At 46.0% G+C, this 24,697-nt stretch overlaps 1 protein-coding gene across 5 annotated transcripts in view; it reads left to right on the top strand.

Annotated features, from left to right (window-relative positions):
* MYCBP2 (MYC binding protein 2) overlaps positions 1-24,697 on the top strand; it is a 1,909,483-nt gene that overhangs the window by 954,817 nt on the left and 929,969 nt on the right. For all 5 annotated transcript variants that reach the window (XM_078657470.1, XM_078657469.1, XM_078657471.1 and 2 more), the window contains one exon: positions 19,029-19,250. In XM_078657470.1, coding sequence (XP_078513596.1) covers positions 19,029-19,250 — 222 coding nt within the window. The remainder of the gene's footprint in view (positions 1-19,028; positions 19,251-24,697) is intronic.

The following is a 24,697-nucleotide window of genomic DNA, read 5'->3' as shown; positions in this document are numbered from 1 at the left end:
GCTCCTCTTCGTCGGAGCCGTTCTCGACTCGGCACGGTTTCGGGTTTATCCACCCGAACAGCGGGTCCGGGATATTCAGGCTCTGATTCCCATCTTTCAGCCGTTATCCCGGGTCTCGGTCAGGTTGACGCTGCGGCTTCTGGGGCTGATGGCCTCCTGCATCCTACTGGTGCATCACGCCAGGTGGCGGATGCGGGCTCTGCAGTGGGACCTGAAGTTTCAGTGGGCCCAGCATCAGGGCAACCTGTCCGACCACGTCCTGATCTCGGAGGGCACTGCAAGACAGCTGCAGTGGTGGCTCACGGACCTCGATTGGGTCAGCGGCAGATTCCTCTCCCTTCCCCAACCGGAGCACGTAGTTGTGACGGACGCGTCCCTCCAGGGCTGGGGAGGCCACATGGGAGAGGCGGAGATCAGAGGCCTCTGGTCTCCGGCGGAGGTCCGGCTCCACATCAACCTGTTGGAGCTCCGGGCGATTCGTCTGGCACTGAAGGCATTCCTCCCCTCTGTCTGGGGGAGTGTAGTGCAGGTGTTCACGGACAACACCACCGCCATGTGGTACTACAACAAACAAGGCGGGGTGGGGTCGTGGACCCTTTGCCAGGAGGCTCTTCGCCTTTGGCAATGGCTGGAACGCCAGGGCGTGACCCTGGTGGCTCAACACCTGGCGGGTTCTCTGAACGCCAGGGCGGACGAGCTCAGCCGTCGGTGCATGATGGATCACGAATGGCGTCTGAACTCGGACGTGGCGCAAGGCCTCTTTCAGCGATGGGGAGAGCCTTGGTTAGATCTATTCGCCACCGAAGAGAACGCGCATTGTCATCAGTTCTGCGCGTTGGAATTTCCAAGGCGCACTTGCTCAGAGATGCTTTTCGTCGCGAGTGGAGTTGCGGTCTGTTGTACGCCTTTCTGCCTATACCACTTCTGCCCAGAGTGCTGAAGAAGATCAAGCGCGACCGGGCCCAAGTCATCCTTGTGGCTCCGGGATGGGCGAGAAGGTACTGGTATCCAGAGCTACTCAGTCTGTCAGTCGATCCCCCGGTTCGTCTGCCTCTTCAGGAGTACCTTCTGTCGCAGCAGCAGGGGACCCGAACCTTTCCAGTCTCCACCTCCATGCTTGGAGATTGAGCGGCGACAGTTGAGGCCATTTGACTTGCCTCCTGAAGTCTGTAACGTCATTCTGGCAGCCAGGCGTCCCTCCACAAAGTCGGTATACGCCTGCAGGTGGAACAGATTTGTGGCATGGTGCACAGCAAAGGCTGTGGATCCTCTCAATGCCCCTCTTTCTGAGGTTCTTCTCTTCCTTCTTTCTCTTGCCCAGCAGGGCTCTGCCCTGGGCACTATCAAGGGCTACCTTTCTGCCCTTTCAGCCTTTCTCAGGCTGCCTGATCAACCTTCTTTGTTCAAGTCCCCTATTGTAAATGGATTTCTTAAGGGCATCACACACACGTTTCCTCCTGTTCCGTTTGTGATGCCTCAGTGTGACTTGAACCTGGTTCTTACGTTTCTGATGTGCGCTCCCTTTGAGCCACTTCACAACTGTCCTCTTCGCCTTCTGACTTTGAAGACTGCTTTCCTGGTTGCCATCACATCTGCCAGGAGAGTGAGTGAGCTCCAGGCCCTTTCTTGTACTCCACCTTTCCTTTCTGTCCATCCGGACAAAGTGGTGCTGCGTACTAAGCCTTCTTTCCTGCCCAAGGTTGTCACGGCCTTCCACATCGGGCAGTCTATTACCTTGCCCACCTTCTTTCCGCCACCGCATCCCTCTAAAGAGGAAGATCGGCTCCACCGTCTGGACCCAAAACGTGCGCTCTCATTTTACTTGGATCGCACAGGCCAGTTCCGGGTGGATGACCAACTCTTTGTTGGTTACGTGGACGCTAAGAAGGGGAAAGCGGTGCACAAGAGGACCATCTCCTGGTGGATCATCTTATGTATCCAGGCATGCTACTCCTTGGCTAGAAAGGAGCCCCCTGTTGGATTGCGGGCCCATTCTATCTGGGGTATCTATTCTAAGGTAAGGAATCTAATACTAACGTGTCTCTTTCAGATGCACAAGTTACTACTTGTGTAACGATATATCTGTAAGAGACATTAGTTAGTATTAGATTCCTTACCGACCCACCCATCCTCCCCGTTCTGCGAACCAATATCTAGGGTTAGGGTTATCCCCTTTCAGGGCCCTAGTTTCAATCGCACCAGTGTTGGTTTTTAACATGGCTCTGCGTTTCTGGCGCGGAAAAGCTGTGTCTAAGAACTGACGTCAGCACGCGGAGGCGGCGTCTAAGTACTCCGACGACGTCATCACGGCGCCGACGACGGACGCGGAGCCGCAGACGACGCCTACCGACGCGCAAGGGTACTGATACGCAAAAGTTTCCGGATCCAGTCTGACGCCTGGGGATATTCTAAGGTAAGGAAACTAATACTAACTAATGTCTCTTACAGATATATCGTTACACAAGTAGTAACTTGTGCATCAAGCAACTCATTACATTAAGCACAACTTGATTCCCAAGTCGAACTTAATGTACCTTGTTGCCGTATTTAACTATCTGATAGAGACTACTAGACGCAGATTCCTTAACGTAGAATTATCCCCGGGTGTGAGACTCGATCCGGAATCTTTTTTGCTCAGCATCCCTGCATGCCGGGGGGACGGCATCACGTGACTACGCCCTGACGTTGTCCACATACGTGACGTCATCGAGGTCACATATGTCCCACCACGGCGCGCCTATGTCCGTTTTTTTCCTTTTCCGCGTGCAACATGGATCCGGATCGTGCTCCTGGCCTGTTTCGGGGCTTTCCCCTTCGCTTGGTGCGTGTTTGTGGGAACAGTGTGTGAATGCCTTCGTGCTTTAAGACGTGCTTGTCTGGTGCGTGCCAGATTCCGGCGACGGATCCTCACCTCATCTGCATGTGGTGTTTGGGAGAACACCACGACGAAACTGATTGTGAGGCGTGCCAGCAGATGAAACCGAAGTCCCGGTAGGAGCGCCGGATAAAACTTCTTTCTTTCAAACCTGCATGTCCAGGTTGGCGTCGTAGTCCCGTCCGGCCCCTGCGGAGGGTTTCAGGCATCGCCGCCTCCGTCTTAGACATCGTCCTTCTCCCAGGCCGCAAGAGTGTCGCTCACCTGTTGGTAAGTGTCGCAGTTTGTCCCCGAGGGCTGGTACTCGGCCTGTTGGGGGCACGGGCTCTCCACAGGTGGTGCGGCCCCGCTTGTCATCTCCTTATCTGCCGTTTACCCAGTGTGGGGGCGTCTAGAGCCCAGATGGAGACATATGCTGCGGCCTTGCAGGCCTCACTGACTTCTTTTTCTCCTCCTCCTTCCCCTCCTGGGACGTCTGCGGGCACCCTACCGTATGCGGGGCCCTCCGCTGCGTCACCGGTGGCTCTGGCCCCGTCGCCGACTGGCTCGGATCCAGGTTCGGAGGATGTGGTGCTGTTGGGGTGTGGCCCTTCGGGAGTCCCTCCTTCAGACCACGGCGCCTCTGCTTCGCCGCAAACTGCTGTGGGAGTCCCTGTGGTGTCGCGGGAGGTCACTGGGGCCCTCGGGACAGGCGGTGGCCTCGTCCGAGGTGATGCCGCTCAGGCGCCGGCGGCTGCTGGCCCTGGCGGCGCCACAGGGGCTGGCGGAGGGCCCTTCTCATCCCGTCACGGGCCGAGGCTGGCGGGGGACCCTTCGTCTCTCCCTGGATCTCTCTCGCCCCTCCATGCAGGCAGCTGTCCCGTCGGAGGTCGGGTCGATGTCTTTCCGGCGCTGTTCCTTCGCTGCCCCGGCTCTGGCCCAGCCCCGGTCTCCTGTGGCGTGCGCTGTGGCGGAGGTCGTTCTGGCATCTCCCCTGGCGCTGGACGAGGATGTCCTGCCTCAGATTGCGGACTCTACGACGCCAGGCCAACGTCGGGTCATTGACTAGTCTTCGGACACCTCCTCTTTGGACGCCTCCTCTTCTCAAAGAGGAAGTCACCTTTGAAGCGCAAGTAGCAAGCACACATGGGAGGGCCTGCCTTATTGTGTAGGTAGACAGGCTGACAGCAGGGACAGTGGTGTAACACAGTTGCCAAACTGAATTTGCCATGGGCATGTAGACCACAGTGGTAGCCACATCCCAAGAGTGGGCTACGAAGCTCTTGAGCCTGAGAGAGGGATTCTGCTGTCTTGAGTGTGAGCAGAATAGAGACCACTGGAATAGCTAGTGTCAGAACCCTTTTCACAGGGCCACTGGACACGCAGGGGCTACTAAGCCCAAACGTGGTGCTAGAGTTCTTTTACTTTTGATGTCCCGGAGCCTGACCAACTGAGTCCTGAACCGCTGGGCCAAGTACCCCTTCTGCACTTGACTCTCAGTTGTAGCTGTGGTTGAGCAGTCAAGGCTCCCTTTGGGGATGGTGGTAGATTGTAGATGCAGGTCAGTGAACATGATTCATAACTCAAAGTGCAAACGATACGAGTAATAAAGCAATGTCCAGTCCAGTACTCGCTTTTATAGAAAAAAGCTTTTATTTCTAACTCCACACATGCAAAGATGTGTAAGACTATCAGAAGCAATATCACAACCCTTTTGAGATCGGGGCTCTAGTAGTTGTCGGGCAAATCCCTGTCCCACCCTCCCTCATGTAACATGATCTGGGTTATATCCCCCATTCACAGGTGGCCACGTCCTGGGAATGCAGATTATTAGGCCGTACTCAAGAGTTCTTCCTTTGACTCTTTAAGAATTAGTCAAAAGTATCTATGGTGCTGCTGCACTGTTAGCAGCAAGCTCTACTAGATCCTAAAGGCCCAGATCTAGACTTATCCGCTCCAGCGGTATACCAGTATTCAGCAGTGTAGCGAGTGCCCTCTTCTCGAGCACTAATGAAAGCTTATTCTGTACAGCAAAGTCAGGCCACTTGAGGTGTACGCTACAGTGTCTGGCGGCGCAGTCTCTCTTTGTTTAGCAGTGCTGCCGGTTCGGTCTAGTGATTGGAGCTGCTCCCGCTCGGCGAACAGAAAATAACTTGCTCTGCCCTTTAGCAGAGTGAGTGGGGCATGCTGGTGTGATCCTCTGGCTCCTGTCCGGAGCTCCGTCTTTGTGATCCTCAGGGACTCCGCCAGGTGCACAGATCCCAGGGTCTGGGCTCGACCTAATGGTCACTGCAGTATTACTTCAGCCCAGGTGATGACACAAACCCTTGGCCTTAGTGGTACCGGCAGCCCCTCCTGGCATACGAGGTTTTTGCGGTACTCACGATCTTGGCACAGACTCTTCTTATGCAAGTGGCCTCTCCTGGCATATGGGGTCACCAATTTCGTCAATCACAATCCCTCGCTAGTGGCTTAAAATCAGTTTACCGGTGACACTCTCTGGCATATAGGGTCACACCGTTGTGGCCTGGTGCTTCCCACTCAGCGCTTCTAATACAGCTCAGAACAAGGCAGCCCTCTCCTGGCATACAATGGTGGCAGAGCCATTAGTGCACACGGGTATAGTCCCTATCAGTGCACAGCCTCACACCTCACGCAGAGTGCCCTCAGCAAGGCTCCCTCCTCTCACAGTCTAACACTCTCCCGACCCTCGCATGGCCCACCGGTCTTGGTAAGCAGGCAGGCGATCGTGCTCCAGCCCCCTGGCAGGTAATCTTGGTGTCCTGGGTGATGTCCCCTCATCCAGCCGGGAAGGTAGCAGTCATTGGACCCCAGTTCGGGTCACAGACAGAAGTCTTGTAGAGCTTCCCTTTCCTACACAGACCATCTGGCTGCTTGGCACGTGACAAAATTTAGGGAACTCGACGTTCCCTATTTCTTTTCCTGACACCAAATGTGTTTTAGGGTCTGTGTCTTTGAAGATTTATGTTGTGGTTCAGCTCAGTTTGACATGGACACTTTTGTCTTCTTTCCTCATGAGACATCTGTCACAGGAGACAAAACTCCCAGGCTGATTGCCCCACAACATTACTCATGGAAGTGACCAGAGTTCACTCCTGAATGTCCGTTACAGTAATGTGTGCATCGAAAGTTTAATCCGAGATGCCAGTCGTACTCTTCTGATTCTGTTGTCTGCCCCATCTCTCTTCCTGAGATGTATCCTGCCCCTTTCTGGTGATCTATCACTAAATCAAAGAGCAGCCTTTTCAGTTGTAAAGGGAGTCTTTTCCCTCCAGTGTTTGTCCCAACCAGCTCACAGGGATTCAGTAATGCACAAATCTGTCTGGGGGACTCGTTTCTCCCGCATATCTTGTCCAGACATGACTGGGCTTCCCAAAATTGAACCCAGGATCTTCCATATAATGTACTATTACATACACTTTTTCTCAGTGTATATGCACAGCACATCTACTGTCCAGCACTAGTAGCGCCATGCATTGTACAATTACATGTACACATGCATTCAGTACTCATACTTGGTCTGCGTACACTGTTTAGCACTGAAGCTTTTCTGTATTTAACCAGGCTGTGTAATTTACAAACATGCAAACTGCCCCCATAAACTGCACAACACTTCACGCTTCATGTATTGTACTTCATGCAAGCATGCATACTCCTAGCACATGCTTTCATTACGCCTGCACTGCACTGCACAGCACAGCACTTTATCTTTCATTTCGTATTCCTCACAGGCATACATACTCTCAGCACTAGCTAACATGTACTACACAGTACTGCTCTATATCTGTACTTTACCCTTCCCAAGCACACACACAACCAATGCAGAGTCACTACTCCTGCGCTACGCAGCACTTCACATCTATCTGATGTAGCCAAAGGGTGAGTTAAGCACACAGCAGCAGAACTTTTAAATAGGTGAGTGAGCCTTTAGGCCACACTCCAGTGACACCGGGTAAAAAAATGTTGTGTTCACATCAATTGATCACTACACGGTATGCTGCCACTTCTGCTGCCAAAACCACGCTTGTGCTGCTTAACTCCTGGTGACGGGGGTAGCATTCCACCCCTATGAGGGTAGTGCTTTGGGCGCCCCTCCTAGTGAACAAGACCGCAATCCATGAGGCAGGCCCATGTTATGGCGCACATACATAATCCTTGTTTGGGGATCCAGACAACAGTACAGTTGGGCACTCAGGGTAGAGGTACACATCTCTTACCATGTAGAGGACTTTTGTTTTGCACCAGCTAGAATCCATACTTTACAGGAAGTTGTCATCAGGCGGAGGGACCCTGGTAGTCCATTGGTTAGTGCCCATGACCCTCCCCTAAGGGCACTTTCTGAGCTTTAAAAGGGCACTCAGAACTCAGATCTCATTTGGCTATAGAAGAGTACTGAACAAGTGGGGTATCAAGAATCTGGAAAAAAGAAGATGCACCAAAGTTGGACTACACCTTGGAGGCTAGCGAAGGAAAGGACTGTGTCTTGCTTGGGGAGAAGTCTCCTCCAGACCCCAGCCAGAAGCTAGAGACTCCAAAAGTCGGTATGGCTGACCTCCTGTTTGTAAAATATGGCCACAAACGCTAAGATAGCCTGCCTGGCGAATTGGTAGCTGAGGTCTCCCCTTCGCTGCTTCTTGCCTCCTTGCAGCCTAAAGGACCAGTACGCGACCCTCTAAAGTGCACTCGAGTCAGCTGGGCCCGGCTGATTCATTGGAGTGTGGCTAGGTCACCATGAAGGGAAGTTACCACCAAAGTAAGAACACCTTTGCTATGCCCAGTTGCACCTGAACTTCAGCCAAGCTTGAGAGCACTTCAAGGGATCAACCCCTGTGGCCAGGATCACCTCACCAAGCCTGTGGACCGAGGAGTAGCCACAAGAAGACCCCCATCAACCGTGCAGCATCTTTAGCATCCTGTATTCCTTGCATCAGAACCACTCCAATGAAAGTCAATGGCACGAGGCCACTAACACTGGAACTTGACTGGAGACTGCTTTGCGCGAGGAGGTAACTGTTTCTGTGGACCTTGCTGGTCGCCCTGACTAACTCCCTGCAGGAGTAACTCCAAGTAACCGCATTAATACTTACCCAAATTTGTTCTTGAAAAAGTTTCTCAGTGGCCACTTTGTTGAATTTGCCGATGCTTGTTTGCAATTAAGTGAAAAGGTGTAATTAACTGTACCTTGTCAAATCTGTATCTCCAGAACACTATGTTGGATCTTTTTAGTTTTGCTGTCTGAACATTCATTAAAATGAATCAAAATGTAATCTAATCTGAGAATGAGTTTAAATGTCATGTGAGAATAACAGTAGTACCCCACCATTTTGAGTAATTTGTTCGTATGAACTCTGGTGAGGTTACTTATTCTTTCAAAAAGATTCCAGCATTTTTTCTAAAAATCACTTTCCTATTCAGGAAAATCTTCTTCACTACCCACCATTTCACCCCATTTTTGTTTACCCGTCCCCGTGAGTCAGAATTGTTGTATGAGAGCTCTCACAGAACAAATGATGGTTTTTTAATGAAACTGTATGAGTGATACTTTTCCAACTTTATAATTGTTCCCTACTTGTGTTTTCTATTTCACACTTTTCCGAAGTTTTAAAGATATTTCACTCCCTCTCTATTTTGAAAACATCAAAAATTAATAAAGAATTGTGAATAGCTCTTCTATACTTGTAAAAAGAAATAAAAGGATTAATTCAGACACACTGTGTATGGTGGTTATGCTACAATTGTTTAACGTCATTGTGCATTGAAAGTAAATTTATTCTGCAGTACTGGCATCCTGTTTTGTTAAGATTGATATGTGGCGCAGCCTTTCTGCGTTTTGAGCCAACCCCTTTTGGTGTTTCAAGTCAAGTTCAAGTTTAAATACTTTATTCGACAACATTGTCATAAAAGCATATCCCTAGGCTATACAAATATAAATACTATTCTAAAAATAAAAAGGTATTAAATTCTAAGCAGTTTATACTTTGTTGGCGAATAAGACAAAAAATAATCATTTTTAAAATAGAGACACAGCACGAAGATTAAAGCACAGGGTCTGGTAGTTCATTAATTCATAGGAGTTTTAAAGTGCGCGTGCGTATTATCCATGCCCACCCCATGTATTTAGCCACTGCAATTGCAAGATTAGGGGCACAATTCGATCTTAAAATCCTTAAGGCATCCAAACATTTCCTTGTGCCCAAATTTCTGCAAGCAGGCTTCAACCATCTATTCCTTGGGGCAGCATATAAGGGGCATACAAATAGAAAATGTGGGATATCTTCTACATGAATTTTACAATAAAAACAAGTATTTACATTATCAGGACACCATTTGGCCGTGAGAGCATTTAAGGGTAAAGAGCCAATTCTAAGCTGAAAATACAGTTTCCTATCTAGGGGCTTGGAGATCAAATCCCAAAACTGTTCAAATTTTGGGATTGTTTTAACTTCCAGGAACTGGGATGTCAGGGCAGATGGTTGATCAGAAGTCAATGCAGCATTGTTTATCATGTCCCAGTACAATTTTTTCAATATAATCTTAGATGGAAAATCATCTGGGTCTACTGCAGACCATAAGTGTTCAAGGTGCAGCTTTTGGAGTAATGTCCTCACTTCTTTAAGCCAAAGTACTTTGTGGAAGGTATCGGAGTTATCAACATCCGAGAGGGCAGCTGCGTAATGGCTCAACTCAGGAGTAGTTTTTATGCGCCTCTGTGAGAAGTTGGCCTGATGTGCAGTGTTCACTATTCTAGTGATCACTATATATCAGTCCAAACAACCCTTATTGATGATTGGTTGTAAGTCAACCTTATAGACCAGCTATCCTAGTAGCATGGATACGAGCAGTCTAAGGCTAAGACTCTAGAGGGCGTGTTAAGCCAGCTGTTTTACCATCACATTACCCCTTGAACACCCAGTGAAAGGACACCACACAAGTGTTATGAAAATAAACAATGTATTTATTAGAATCACAACAACCCTGTACTCTTTATGAGGACAGGGTGCTAGGCACACAACAAAACTCTTACGAAAATACTTAAGTTAGCACGTTATACACAAATGCCCGAGGGGCACGAAAAACCATATATTCTAAAAGTGGAATGCGAAATTACTAGCAGGTAAGTACAGTACTAATAGGCTTTGGAATCGCTAGGACTTAACTAGGGAATTGTTAGATTACTTCTAGGAGACCTAGGGGACTCGGGTGCAGAGTGTGCACTCTCACGCGGGATGCGGGACAAAGTCTATGGAGGCTAGTAAAGGCAAAGTTAGTGTTCACGGGCGAACCCGACCTGGTAGGAAGAAAACGACAGTGGATCCTGACCCTAGGATAGTGAGGCTATGCTGGGACACCGAAGTGCCGAAGTTACCTAGCCCAGGGGCTGCAGCTGCATAGGTCTGAAAAGACGTCGGGGATCTCGTTGCCGGACCAGGAGCCTGGAAGAAGGAAGTTGCTGGCAGGCGACCAGTGAAGGAAAGTTCGTTGGATCCAAGCCTGGATCAAGGAAGAAGAAACCTGAAAGCAGAGGGGACCAAGTTCTTGAATCACTAGCCAGTGATTAAGTGGGCACCAGGATGGCACCGGGCGAAGTCACCTCGACTAGGTGAGTGGGCGACGCTGGCTCTGCAGATCTCACGGACCAGGAGGCGTTGGCGGCGACCAGGATGGAGAGGCGAGCTGTCCCACGATGGATGAAGCTGTCGGCGTCGAAGTTACCCAGGATTGGGCAACAAGCCTTGGCTAATTCAAGCCCACGCGGTGGACTCAAAATGGCGTCTTGAGTGGACCAGGAGGGTCCGGGGTGCTCCTCTTTTGGAAGGGAGCAAGGGCCAGCCTGGAGCAACCAGACCAGCAGCAGAAATGTCGTCGGGCGTCGTTCAGAAGGCCACAAGCCAGCGGGCTAGTAGCCAAACAACGCGGTGAGCAGCAAAAAGCAGAAGGGCCCCACGCAGATCGTGGAGATGCTGGGAGGCTGCACTTCGGTGCTGGAGCTGCTCAGGGTCGGGGCTTCTCGGACCCCAAAGCACTCACCAGGAAATTACTCGGCGGGCTTGCTGGAAAGAAGTCGTGCAGTCTTGAAGATGGCCGGTCCCTCGAGGTCTCGTCACACCCACGAATCTCAGCGTGACTGATGATGCAGGTAGAGGTCAGAGGTGCCAGGGAAGCCGGTTCTCGTCGAGCTGGGCAGTCTTGATCCGGAGGAGAGACTTGCAGCAGACCGCAGTGTTCTTAAGATGGTGCCTGCGGATGCAGGGTGACTACTCCTTAGTCACAAGGGAGAAATCTTAGGAAGAAGTCTTGAGTTCCTTTCGTGGAAAGTAGTTTCAGGATTCAAAGATGATCTGATTTGGAAGGGGGCCAGTTCCTACCTTTATCCTGTAAAAAGGGGCTGGCACGCGACTAAGTCCTGCCCTAGGGGTGGGACTGGGAGGGGGGTGATTACACCCACTTCCTTGGCGGGCTTTTCCCCAGCACAGGGTCTGGAGTGACCCTGGAACTGGTTCCAGCCAGCCTATGCACAGTGAGCACCGGGGTGCCACGTGCAGTCACCTTCCTCTAAAGCCCTGCCTACCTACAATACACAAAACCCTGTCTGGGACGGTGCTGGCACCGCCCCTGGCAGGAAACCCTTTGTCCTTATCTCCTGCTCTGGGAGGACTCCCAGCAGCAGGAGGGCAGACTTGTGTCTCGGTGGCAGCATCCATTTTGTGGAGCTGAGGCTCTGTTTGACTTTAACCGGGGTTAGGGGTTACATACATGTCGTGTCCCTCTAGAAGGGTGGAATGCTAACCCCGTCGCCAGAATTGGCGAGGGGTTAGTATTCCAATTCGTATGACACCTTACTCGACATGTTTTGATAAAGCGATACCAGAGTTGGCATATAACCGCGAGGATTATAATGCACTTAAGAGTATATGGTATGCGATATCATGGAAACGGCTAAGGGATGGATCCCGAAAGCCGCAGACAGGCTCAGCTCATGCCAGAGCACCATCTCACACGATTCCAAGCACTCTGCCTTCAGGATTGTTAAGGCCTGCCATAGGAGTGACTGATAGGAGATCTGTGTGTCCATTTTAGGGTTAGATATAGGTATACTATATCTAAAGCAAGGGGTGAGTACACCACCTTGCCCCAGCTGTCGTGCAGCCAGTTGTGTCAGTTTGGTTAGTCAGCCCAGGGGTGGCATAATACATGCTTCAGCCCCTGGGAGACTTCTGGGTACACCTCAGCCCTGGGTGCAGGGACTTGGAGAGGGCCCAGTGCCAATTCAGTACCTGAGTACAATTTGGATAGAGAGAACAGCTAGGCTGTGGGTCTGATTAGCAGGCCCACAGCCAGGGAAAGTCGTAAACCAGTGAAGCAAAAAGCAAAAATCTGGGTGATCATAGGATTGCAGACCCTACTCTCCTACAGCCTCCAATACAGGAGGGGACGCAGTCTGACCATATCCTCGATCCTTTTCCTCCCAAGATCGTAGTGGAGTGGGGTCGAGGGAGTACTCCGAGGAGCACCAATTATGCGCCGTAAAAATTTGTTCTCTGCAACTGCTAAGGTGTTCAAGTTGGAAAAACCCCATAATTCTGAACCATAGAGGCATGCACCCAGAACTTTCATACCATAAATCTCCATTATGGGCTGGATTGGTTTAGTGAATGAAGATTTATGTTTTTGGGCAATTGCCCCTGCCAGCTGGTTAAATTTTAGCACTACAGAGTCCATATGTGATCTCCAGTTCATATTAGCATTTAAAGAGATGCCTAGATAGATAAAAGCATCCACTTCTTCCAAATAAGCCCCATTGTAGACCATTTTCCCCTTGAATTTCATGGAGGGATTCAAATTCATAAATTTAGTCTTAGATGTATTTATTTCCAAGCCCGAATCCGACAGAACTCACCAAAGGCGTTTAATGTCTTTTGTAGACCGCTAGGGGTCCGCGAGACCAGCAAGGTGTCGTCTGCAAACATTAGTACTGGGACTCGTTTCCCGTCTAATAGTGGAGCATCCGTCGGAGATTGCTTCAGGAAATCAACTATGCCATTGATGTAGAGAGAGAATAAGGTGGGGGCCAGGACGCAGCCCTGTCTCACGCCTCTCTCCACAGGGAAGGATTCCTTGACATCGCCCTGGGCACCCCACCTAATCCGGGCATAGTTGTTCTCATGCAGCCTTACAAGCAAAGTCAATAGTTCGGGACTTATTCCTAGATCCCTTAAGACAGTCCAAAGTTTTTGCCGGGGGACTAGGTCAAAAGCTGACTTTAAGTCAACGAAAACAGCAAAAAGGGGACCTTTTAGCAGGGTTACATTTTTCCAATATATGGTTAAAAAGTGGAATACCTGGTCGACAGAGGAAGTTAAGGGGCGAAAACCAGCTTGATATGGGGAGAGGATGTCCTTGTCAACTATCCAGGCTTGAATCTTATTTTGTACCATCCTGCCCATCAGTTTTTGGGCGCAATCAATGAGACTGATGGGCCTATAGTTACTTGGTAAAGCCTTATCCCCTTTTTTGTAGACTGGTATTATTTCCGCACCTTTCCATGTTGCTGGTATCTTTGCCCCTTGTGCAATGGCATTTCCAAGCCACACAAAGTATTTACACCAGCTTTCTCTGTCCGCTAAAAAAACATCTGCCGGTATTCCATCAATACCTGGCGCCCTACCTCTGGTCACTCCATCCATTGCCTCATGTACATCTTTCATTGAGAATAATTCATTAGTAAAAAATACCCTTTCTATGGGGAAATCAGTATGCGACCCTGAGTTGTCTGCATATTGGGGTTTGAAAAAGTCCACCCAGGACTCCTTTGCTACATGATTTTTTGGACAATCTGCTATGCCCCCTGATCCCCACTTTAATATGGCCCAGAACTCTTTCTGGTGTTTATCAGCACATGCTTTCTTCAGATCCAGCCAAAGGTTCTCATCCCACCGCTTTTTTGCCTGGATCTGACTTTTCCTATATTTGTCCCTAGCATTTAAAACTCCTATTTTAGATCTTAGTGCTATACTAAGATTTTGTCTTGCAATTCTGCAAGATTGATCGTACCAACCCCTTTTTATGGGTGGTCCAATACCCTTCCTCTTCTTGGTCGTTTTGAAGAATAGCTTCTGTATATTAGCAAAAAACTTTGGCTGTGACTCTTCAATCCATGATTTAAAATTTATATCATTCGTTAAAACCTGTAGTCTGGTTACTTCATCAATGACTAGCCCCTCAAGCGCCTGCCTAGCCTCTAAATTATCTACTAAAGTTATCCATCTAATATGACGGAGATTGTTAGTTGGAACAACATCTAGGGTCGTCAGGTTCCTAGCTGAATTTTCTAAAGTTACTTTTTGTTCTATGTTGAATAGCAATGACAAGGGGTTATGATCGCTCTCCAACCTGGGGATGACCTGCATATCGACAACTTTATTCCAACCTCTAACATCTACCAAGATATAGTCTATTCTACTACTCGATCTTAGGTTATCAAAGGTATGCCTGCCCTGTAGGTCAGAAAGAGTGCGGCCATTGGCTGCCCTCAGTCCTCTGGATAGGCATAAACTTTTAGTCTGGATAGCTACTTCCGTCCACTTTATTACCATCGGAAGATCTAACTGGGGAATTCCCCACTTAGTATCTTCCTCTTGAGTCAGATCACTATCCTCACAGCCTAAAGGTTCAAATGTTGTATTTAGGTCTCCTCCCACCAAGATGATATACTGCGTATCTAACATCTCTAAATCATTATCTTAGGCACCTATTATATCAGAAGATGTGCCCCCTTGGGTTCCCCTTGCATAAATATTATATATTGCCATCTTGTGGCCATCGCCCCAATTGAGCACAATAGAAAGTAGGTCGCTATTGATAATATGGGTCTGCTTGATTGTACATTGCAGGGATTGGCGTATCCATATGAGTAGACCCCCTGAAGGGCGTCCCTTAGTATTCTTTTTCGCGGGCACATAAAAGTTTAAAAAGCCCTGTCGAAAGACTGGTGACACTGACCATGTTTCCTGTAGCAACACAATATCGTAACTGTCAATGAACTCACACCAGTCTGGGGTCTCTATTTTATGTAGGATACCCGCAATATTCCATGATAAAAACTTAATGCTACCTTCGCTTTCCACACTCCTCTTTTTTAGGGGAATAGTCAGATTATGGGAGAGCGGACGGGGTGGAGGACTAGCTACAACAACATTAGTACTACTATAATCAACTAATGAGTTATTATTTACTACATTAGAGGCATGATCCCTAGGGTCAGAAGTCTTTCCCTCACAACAGTGTGATCCTAATGTCGTGGGGGTACTAATATTTCCATGTTTAGCCTTTACGATCTTTGGTTTCCCTATGGTCATTGTTTTTTCCAGTCAATCACATTGACTTAGACCTGAAAGGGCAGAGAACCTTTTGGTGTTTCTTGTTAAGGTGGTACAGGGCATCTTCCAGCATTGGGGAGAACCCTGGTTTTACCTCTTCTCCACAGCTGAGAATGTGCAATGTCAAAGTTTTTGTGTGCTGGAGTTACTAAGACAGCTTTCTCTCAGTGACACATGCTACTTAGAGTGGAGCACAGGACTCCTGTATGCCTTCTTGCCACTATCTCATCCCAGAGTTCCGAAGATCAGGAATGACCGGGCCCAAGTCATCCTAGTGGCTGGGCATAAGCATCTGTCTTCTAATCAGGCTTCTGCTTCCGGAGGATCTTCTATAACAGCAGCAGTACAGGGTCTTGCACCTGCACAATCTAAACCTCCATTCGTGGTGATAAACTGGCAGACCTAAATACATTCAAACTCGCTACCGAAGTAGTAAATGTCTTCTTTGTGGCCAGGCATTATTCTACAAAGTCGGTTTACACTGGATGCTGTGACAAGTTTGTGGCTTGGTGTGACATCTGTAAAACGGACCAGTTATAGGCCCAGCAGTCGTATATATTATTATTTGTGTTATCATTTGCCCATCAAGGACTTGGGTAGGGTAAAACTCAGCCTTTTTGTGTTTAATGGACCAGCTGTGCTTATTCAAATGACCTGTTGTGATGTGATTCCATAAAGATTGAACCCACATACTTTCTCCTAAATTTATAGTGATACCTCAGTGGGGTTAACTTGGTTCTTAATTTTCTTATGTGAACACCTTTGAGCTGCTGTCTTTCTCAACTTGATAACAGTGAGTGAGCTTCAACCTCTGACAGTCCTGTCATTCTACACTACCCTGTTTCCAAACAAGCTGGTGCTGAGGACTAGAGCGGCATTTCTATCCAAGGATGTGACTCTTTCATTTTAGCCAGTCCATCACACTTAAAACTGTCTGTGCCTCACCCCTCAAAACAGTAGAAGAGATTCTATATTTTGGATCCTAGAATGGTGCTGAGCTTTTATATAGATTATACCAAAGACCTTCGGGTCAACAATTAGTTCTTTGTGGGATTCTCTGGGGCACAAAAAGGCAAGGCAGTGCAGAAAAGGACCTTATCCCAGTGGATGGTACTCCGCCTTATGATACACAATGTGTTAGCCAAGTAGCAGTCTCCAAAAGGATTAAGGATCCATTCCTCCAGGACCAAACCTGCTACCACTGAGATGAGGGCCTGTCCTTTGTATTTTTTTTGCGAGCTGCAACTTTGGCATCAGTGTACATGTTCACAAAGCATTGCTGTCTTCATAGTTCAGCACAAGAGGAAGAGCATTTTTGCCACTCTGTCATGCAGGACTTTTTTTATATGAATAATTCCACAGACCCACCACAAGGAGAGCAGATACATTGGTATGTATTCTAAAGGTGAGGAACCTGCAGTTAAGTGTCCATCAGAAGAAGTTGCATATCTTGGGTAACACTCTTTTTGTCTTTCTATCTAATCGCATATTCCTCACAACCCTCCTACTTTACCGTTCTCTGGAAAGGACTCTTTCAAAGCTGGAAGAGTCCTAAATTAGAAACCTGTACACTGGCCCACATACTTGGTCTTTTCAGCGAAGATGTGGACTGTGTCAAGAAAGAAACTGATGTCAGAGCACTTGGGTAGTGCTTAAATGCAGCTCCACCCCTCACTTATTGGGGCGTAGCGGGGTCGACATGGAGCCACACCACCCTACGTATTGCTGCCCAGGGGCTACTCTTAGACATTTTCCTGATCCAGTCTACTGCCTGGGTATATAGTAAAGTGGGTAATCTGTGGAAAGTGCATTACTGAAGATAAGTAACTTCTTCACCTCATCTTCTTATGTTTGACATCCTCGAGTGTATGGTGTCATGGACGTTTATCAGACGACGACCTTCCTGAGGATCTATATGTGTATCTCTTCTAATTCTCCACATTGGCATTGTTTCTTTTGTAATCATTGTGCACCCAAATTCTGTTTACAGCTGGATTCTTCAAAAAAGGATAACATTTGCTCTTCTGTGTTAGTACTCTTTTATGTACTACAAGTGTGATCTCTTCTCCTTTCCTACAGTCACTTAGTGAACCAAGTGTGAGATAGAAGTCATGGCAAAGAAATTTCAGTATGTATTAAGGGCGATTGATGAGCACACATTCATGTTAGCAATGTACACACACTCTTGGCCCATTTATTAGGCATGTAAAGGCAATGTGTTTTGATCACTTACCAGAAATAAAGGTAGGAGATGAGTAGAATGGCTGTCCTACAAAGGTTATGTTGTGGCTTGCTGGACAGGATGCCTAGATACTCGGTAGTCCAATGAAACAATTGATTAGTGTATGGTTGCTCTTAGAGTTCTAAAATCTGAAATGAATTCCAAAGTTTAGATCTCGCTTAAGGAAAATATACTAAATTGCGTTAGAGGGTAGGAATGACTTCTGTTCTGCCAGAATGGTTTCTTGTGAAAGACTTTGCAACCGTCTACACAAATTGTGGTTGCCGTACAAAACATGTTGATATGAGTAAGGTTTTTATATTAAAGAAGTATGTGAGTCTCACATAGAAATGTAGGTGTTGACTTCACTGTTAATAGGGAATGGTGTTATAGGTGTGAGCCCCAGTCTTTCAGTCTGCAGACATTCCTTGGTTTTAAGCTTAGAATGCATGGCTTGTGGAACAACTGAGTTTTTAGTTCTGTGTGCACTGGTTAAAAATATATTGCCCTGTGAGTATTCTTTTGACCTTCAGCAGCTCATGCAAAATTGATCTTGACAGTGCAAACTTTATTCATAATGAATGTGTGATTGGTCACTATTGTTAACAAGGAGGTTTGCCATCAGTTTTTGTAGTAGAGTTAGTCAGCAGGCCTTTTATTGTACCTGGAGAAAAGCATAAGAAGCAGCAGGAATAACAAGTATTTTTTTCACACAAGTTCTCATATAGGATCCAAGAGCAAGAGTTTCAGTTTTAGGCCTGATTGGAAGTGCAGGAATGTAACAAAGAGTGTAACATCTATGTGGTGTTTTCTTCTTGGAGTAGAAAAACTACAAAATGTTTTTTAGATCACAGACCAAACAACAAAGATATGACACTGATATGTTTGTAGTATTTCAAATAAATGCAGAAAAGTAAATGTCCCTTTACTATGGAGGAGAAAAGATTTTAAACAGTGCATAAACATTTCGGGCAATTTTGTGCCAGTGAGGTACTTACTCCGTAATTTTTTGTTTTGTGTGGATGAGTTATGTATGTCTTTGAAACATTTCTGTTATGAAGGCATCAAGTCTTTTCAGATCTGTGGTTTTTGCCTGTTGTCAAAAGTTCTAGCAGGAAAATGATTGTTCAATCACAAATCTGCATAGATTTCAGCAGTTTAATTGAGGTGACATGATTTGGTTTCTGATTTCATTTCCATTGATTGATAAATTGAACACTAGATTTTGGGTGAACCATGTGGCAGCTGGATCTACAACACTTTGCAACTTTCATTGGCTGCTTCAGAAGATTTGTTGCAGTTCAAAATGTTCAGAGGTACAAACAACCTATTTGTATATTGCAATAGTTGATGCCTTTGGGTGAAGTGAAGGAGTAGGGGAGGTTGGAGGCAAATGCTGAATGGATTAATTTTCTGTTGTTCAATCCAAAATACACACTTGCACTGTATTTCTGAAATGGCTAGAATTAGAAAGTGATAATCATGCAATACATTAAAAAAATGATTTGGAATTTCCTTGTGAATATATTGTCTTTTTTTGTTTATATCATGACAGGTTGAGGTTAAGGCTGTCCCAGTTTCCCAAAAAAAGTCATCCTTGCAACAAGAACAAGTGAAAAAACTCCAAAGAATACCAGGTAGTCCAGTAGCAACCTCCACAATCACATCCTCTAACCCAGATGTGACTTTTGGTGGTCTTCCTTCACCAAAACTGGAAGCTTCGTATGAGCCAATGATTGTTAAAGAAGCTCGTTACATTGCAATTACAATGATGAAGGTATGTTTCCTAACCCATTTGTGAACTGGTAGTAGCAGATTAAGCATTTTGTGGGTGGGCTTGTGATATGGTTTTTAGGGGAAATAAAGCTAATATAATGATGTTTATTCTTTAGTTTAGCAACTATGCAATTGCGTGGCATTGTTGATCTAATTTTTGATTAGAATACATTCTGCAATCTAACATTGCTCATCTTGAAATCCTCACGTTGTGTTGGATCATGCTATTTGAATATTATGAGCTTGTTCAGAAAGCATTACTTGCTTCACTCCACAGAAAGTACCAATGTTCCTCATTAGTATAACACAGTATTCTACTGCTTAACAGGTCTTCAGCATGTTAAATTGATTTTTTTAATCAAGGTCTGTTTATTGCCTATCAAAAAAGCAAAACATATACTGCGCAGTGTCATTATTGGTGCTTAGAAACAATAGGCAATCCTGTCAGTGACATTCTTGTCGCTCCTATTTGTTTGCTTCTTACTAGGTGACTTTCCTTCATCTTCTTTTGTTTGACCCTCAACTTCAGTATAGTTTTTCCCCCATCCTTTAGATTGGATGACTTGTATCTATCCTCACCGAACATTTGGGAAACTACTTTTTTCTTTGTATTTCAGCATGTTTTATCTTGCTCTCTCCTTCATGTGCTACTTTTCCCCTCAAATCTCTGCTCTCCACTGTTAGTGTTCTTCCTCCCAGCGTATTGGTTGCTTTCATTGGCTGCTCAGCACTTTTTTTTTTTACACTCCCAAGGTTCTCTTGCTCTCCCACCTCTACCTCATCCTGTTCCCGCTGTAAATGTTTGGAATTTCTAGCAGACGTGCAAGTCTGGTCACTCGTGGGCCCTTTTCTCCCTTATCTTTAGTTCTTAAAGCGCAGTTACACACCACCCGTCCCGGTTGGACTTCTCTGACAGTCTTGCACTCCCACGGTGAACGCTACTTGCAGACTACAATTTGGCTTCGGCCACAAATATGAGCATGTGATCACTTGAAGTTTTGCTGCACTTGTCTCTTCTTTCAATATTTGTGCATTCCTAACAGGCCCCAGCATTCCTTCTGCCCAGAACCCTCAGTGTTCTTACTCATGTACCGTCTTCAGTGGCATGGGGCCACAAGTTGATTGATCCACGGTCTGGCAAATGTTTCTCCTTGGTATCTTCTCCACACCCATGACTCATCTTACCCACTTCAAAATATTTATTCTTTTGCATGCACTTTTAAGGTTGCTGTAGATAAAACTGCACATACTACGGGCAGAGTATCCGATTGTTAACTTGTCTGTCCCGTTCTCTTCCAGGGGATACTCATGTGCGGGACCCCGGAGCATATACAAAAATATATATGTATGTTTAGAACCCAAGTACATATTATTTCCCAAAAAACATACACACACACTCACGCGTGTGTGTATATGTATGTGTGTGTGTATATGTATATATATATATGTGTGTGTGTGTATATGTATTATATTTCAAAGCATCCTCGATATGAAAGCGCACTCCAACAACAGCAATAGTTTCGTGGCAAACTGCATTTATTCATGTTCAAAGTTGGTTTCCTTCGCCTTACGCGTTTCAGGGCTCCAGTCCCCTTGATCACAGGCATTTAGACATGTAATGGGGCGGAATTTATTTAAACAAACATTTTCAGCACGTGACCTTTTGGTGATCTACAATTGGCCACCTTTAATCACAGCACAATGCTGCATGCTGGTAATGAAAGTCTGTGTTGCTTTTAAAAAATGTCTTGCTCTGTATTACCTATAGTAGGCTCTGCTCCATTTCACAATCAAGTCTTTTTTACAACCCTCCAGTGGGTCTTTGACACGAGTTGCAGTCTTTTTCACGGCCAGCTGCTGTTCCATACTCTGGAGACTTCGAATTAGTTCCTGTGTTTCCAGATGGCCCTCAGACATCAGAGACGGTGCGCCTTCGCGGCTGGAAAGCACAGCATTCATCATCTTATATTTCAAAGCATCCTCGATATGAAAGTGCACTCCAACAACAGCAATAGTTTCGTGGTAAACTGCATTTATTCATGTTCAAAGTTGGTTTCCTTCGCCTTATGCGTTTCGGGGCTCCAGTCCCCTTGATCACAGGCATTTAGACATGTAATGGGGCGGAATTTATTTAAACAAACATTTTCAGCACGTGACCTAATGCACGTAAAAAAGACTTAATTGTGAAATGGAGCAGAGCCTACTATAGGTAATACAGAGCAAGACATTTTTTAAAAGCAACACGGACTTTCATTACCAGCATGCAGCATTGTGCTGTGATTAAAGGTGGCCAATTGTAGATCACCAAAAGGTCACGTGCTGAAAATGTTTGTTTAAATAAATTCCGCCCCATTACATGTCTAAATGCCTGTGATGAAGGGGACTGGAGCCCCGTAAGGCGAAGGAAACCAACTTTGAACATGAATAAATGCAGTTTTCCACGAAACTATTGCTGTTGTTGGAGTGCGCTTTCATATCGAGGATGCTTTGAAATATAAGATGTGTATATATGTGTGTGTATATGTGTGTGTGTGTGTGTGTGTGTATATATATATATCTCCTACTTGTGGTTGCCAGTAGGTATAGTTAGGACCTATTTTCCATAGGAAATCAGCAACGTTCCATTTGGAATAACTTTGGCGCAGATGGACGAATCTTCGCGAAATTTTCAGAACGTTTGGCCAGCTCCGGTCTGCTCCTATCCCAAGGGTTTCACGGTGATTTGTCAAGCGGCGGCCGATCACAAGTCCGCACTTGTGATCGGTCGGAGTCTGGGTGGGGAGCCTAGCTCAGTGTCCGCTCTTGGTGGGATCTAGTCTAACTCCCTGTGTCTGTTCTTGCAAGAGAGCACGGTGGTGGTGATGGGAACGCAGCTCCCATTGGTTGGAAGCCGCAGTGCTTGTGCGGCTATGATGAAGGCTGAGGCCCGTGTAGTACAGTGGAGTCAGTTTAGACCATAAGCCTTTTCAGGTCCATGCAGGAGTAGCTTATCCAGGCGAGGATGTTTTGTTTCATTCTGGGACTTTAATTCCTGGCGTCTTTTAATGGGAACAAATGGATACAAGTCCCAGAATGCCCTGGAAATACTGTATGACCAGGAAGTGCCTTGCCTCCCCTGTCTGCCACAAACTTTCAAGACAATTCTTTTAACAACCTCTGCTGCCACTCCAGTAAGAAGAATCATCAACGATTCCTTAACTACTGGACTATTTCCAGAAGAACTCAAAAAGTCATACATGCGCCCTTTACTGAAGAAAACAAACTTGGACCCGCTGAACCCTGACAACTACAGACCCATTACAAATGGACCGTTCCTGGGCAAACTGATAGAAAGAGCAGCGTTCGCCCAGATGTCACAATTCATTGAAGAAAATGACATACTTTCAGACTTCCAAACAGGATTCCTACCTTCGAAACAGAACTAATGTCATCCATACCCCACCTTTCTCGTCCAAACCATACTCCACAAAAACAGGGGTCCATCAAGGTTCTATCATCTCGCCCATGCTTTTCAACATCTACATGAAGTCATTACCAGTACTGATCAATAAATTTCACCTCACGTGCTATAACTATGCAGATGACACGCAAATACTCCTTCAACTGGAATGCCCGAAAGACATTGGAAAATCACCAATTTTCAGCTGTCTCAGACCCTTGGATCAGTGGATGACCTGAAACCATCTCAAATTGAATGCTTAAAAAACTGAAATACTCACGTGTGGCGATTGGAAACATTACAACCCGCTTGCCGCATTGCCTGATGAACTGGCATCACTGCCTAAAGTATCGAAGGAAGTAAGAAACCTCGGAATGACCATGGACTCCTAGCTGTCAATGAATGCCCAAGTGGATAAACTAGCAAGATTAAGCTTTGCTACTATAAAAACGCTGCAACATATTTCCCCTCATTTGTGATTTCCACACAAGGCCCAAGCTACAATCTCCCTTGTTCTGTCCAAACTCAATTAAGCCAATAGCCTCTACCACGGATCACCTTTAACGACCCCCTGCCTTGAAAGCCCTGCATTGGTTACCGGTTGCCAGAAGATCCATGTTCAAGCTGCTTTGTATCACCCACAAAGCAATGCATGGAATGGGAGCGCTCTTCATCAGGAATAAAATAACCAAACCCATTCAACAAAGGAACCTCCGCTCTCTCTAAAGGAGCGTCTCGCCTCAAAATCCCACCATACAAGAAAAAAACCATGGGTGGCACATCCTTCTCTGTTCAAGCAGCCAAACTATGGAACTCTTTACCCCCCAACATAATATCCACCGACAACCACCTTATCTTCAGAAAACTACTCAAGATTTGGCTCTTCCCCACATAAGCACCATACGCAAACATAAATTTACAGCATATCCCTATGTATACAAGCATTTTTTTCCACTATAGGTATGTACCTATCTTTGGGTATTACTTTGTATAAACATGTAAAATAATTATGTTGTTGAGCGAAAAAATAATAATAAATAAATAAAAATCATCTTTGGTCTACATGTACCTATTCCCATTGTGCATCTATGTGACTTCCATGTACTTGGATCTGTGTGTCTGTTACTTTTCTCCTGAAAAAGCATATCCAATGCACTACCCTATTTCTCATCCTGTGCCTCTATCAATATCTTCAATCTACATATACTTACCTCCTTTATGTATCTATATACTTTCAAAGTAATTATGGATCTATATATTTATCACTTTCTTCTATTTTAGCATTTCCAATGCACTACCCTATTTCTCAGCCTATACTTCGCTCAATATACCTTCCAGCCCAACCTTCTGACTCATCTCAAACTTCTTCTACTACTCCTTCCAATGCACTACCCTATCTCTCATCCTATACATCTATCAATATATCCTCTACATCCACTCTCTCATTTATCCCAAACCCCATACCACTACTATGATTGCCAAAATAACCCTTTCTAGACTCTCTCCTACTCTACCCCTCCTTGCATCATCTGACACCTCTTTTACTATACTGATCCCCTAAAACAAACCTTTCTAAACTTTCCTCTGATTCCTCCCCTCCAAAACAATTTTTTACTCATCAAAAGCCTCCTCCTATTGCTAAGACCTAATTTTTTTAAAAACTTTTACTCTTTTATCCCTCCACTATCCTTTTCAATCAAAATTAACAGACTAACATGTTCACTTCTCAAATTCCATATTAAACTATACTAATATACTACCCAAATAACTGAATAACATATCCACTACTCAAATTACTTCATATATTTTTAACTATACTAATTTTCAACAGTAATCCTTCATGGGTTCCGGAGTGGCGTGCTACTCGCCAGAAAATCAATTCAACACCCATCAGGGGTAACAAGTGCTATATGAATGCAAATCTTTCTTCCCCTTGTATCCCTCCCTATCCTTCTCACTCCAAGTAACTGACTAATATCCACCAGTGAAATTACTTCATATTTCACCAT

The sequence above is a fragment of the Lissotriton helveticus genome, chromosome 8 (assembly GCF_964261635.1).
Source record: "Lissotriton helveticus chromosome 8, aLisHel1.1, whole genome shotgun sequence".
In the NCBI taxonomy this organism is placed as follows: domain Eukaryota; kingdom Metazoa; phylum Chordata; class Amphibia; order Caudata; family Salamandridae; genus Lissotriton; species Lissotriton helveticus.
Note: the sequence above shows the minus strand (reverse complement) of the source record. Positions and strands in the feature narration are given on the sequence as shown.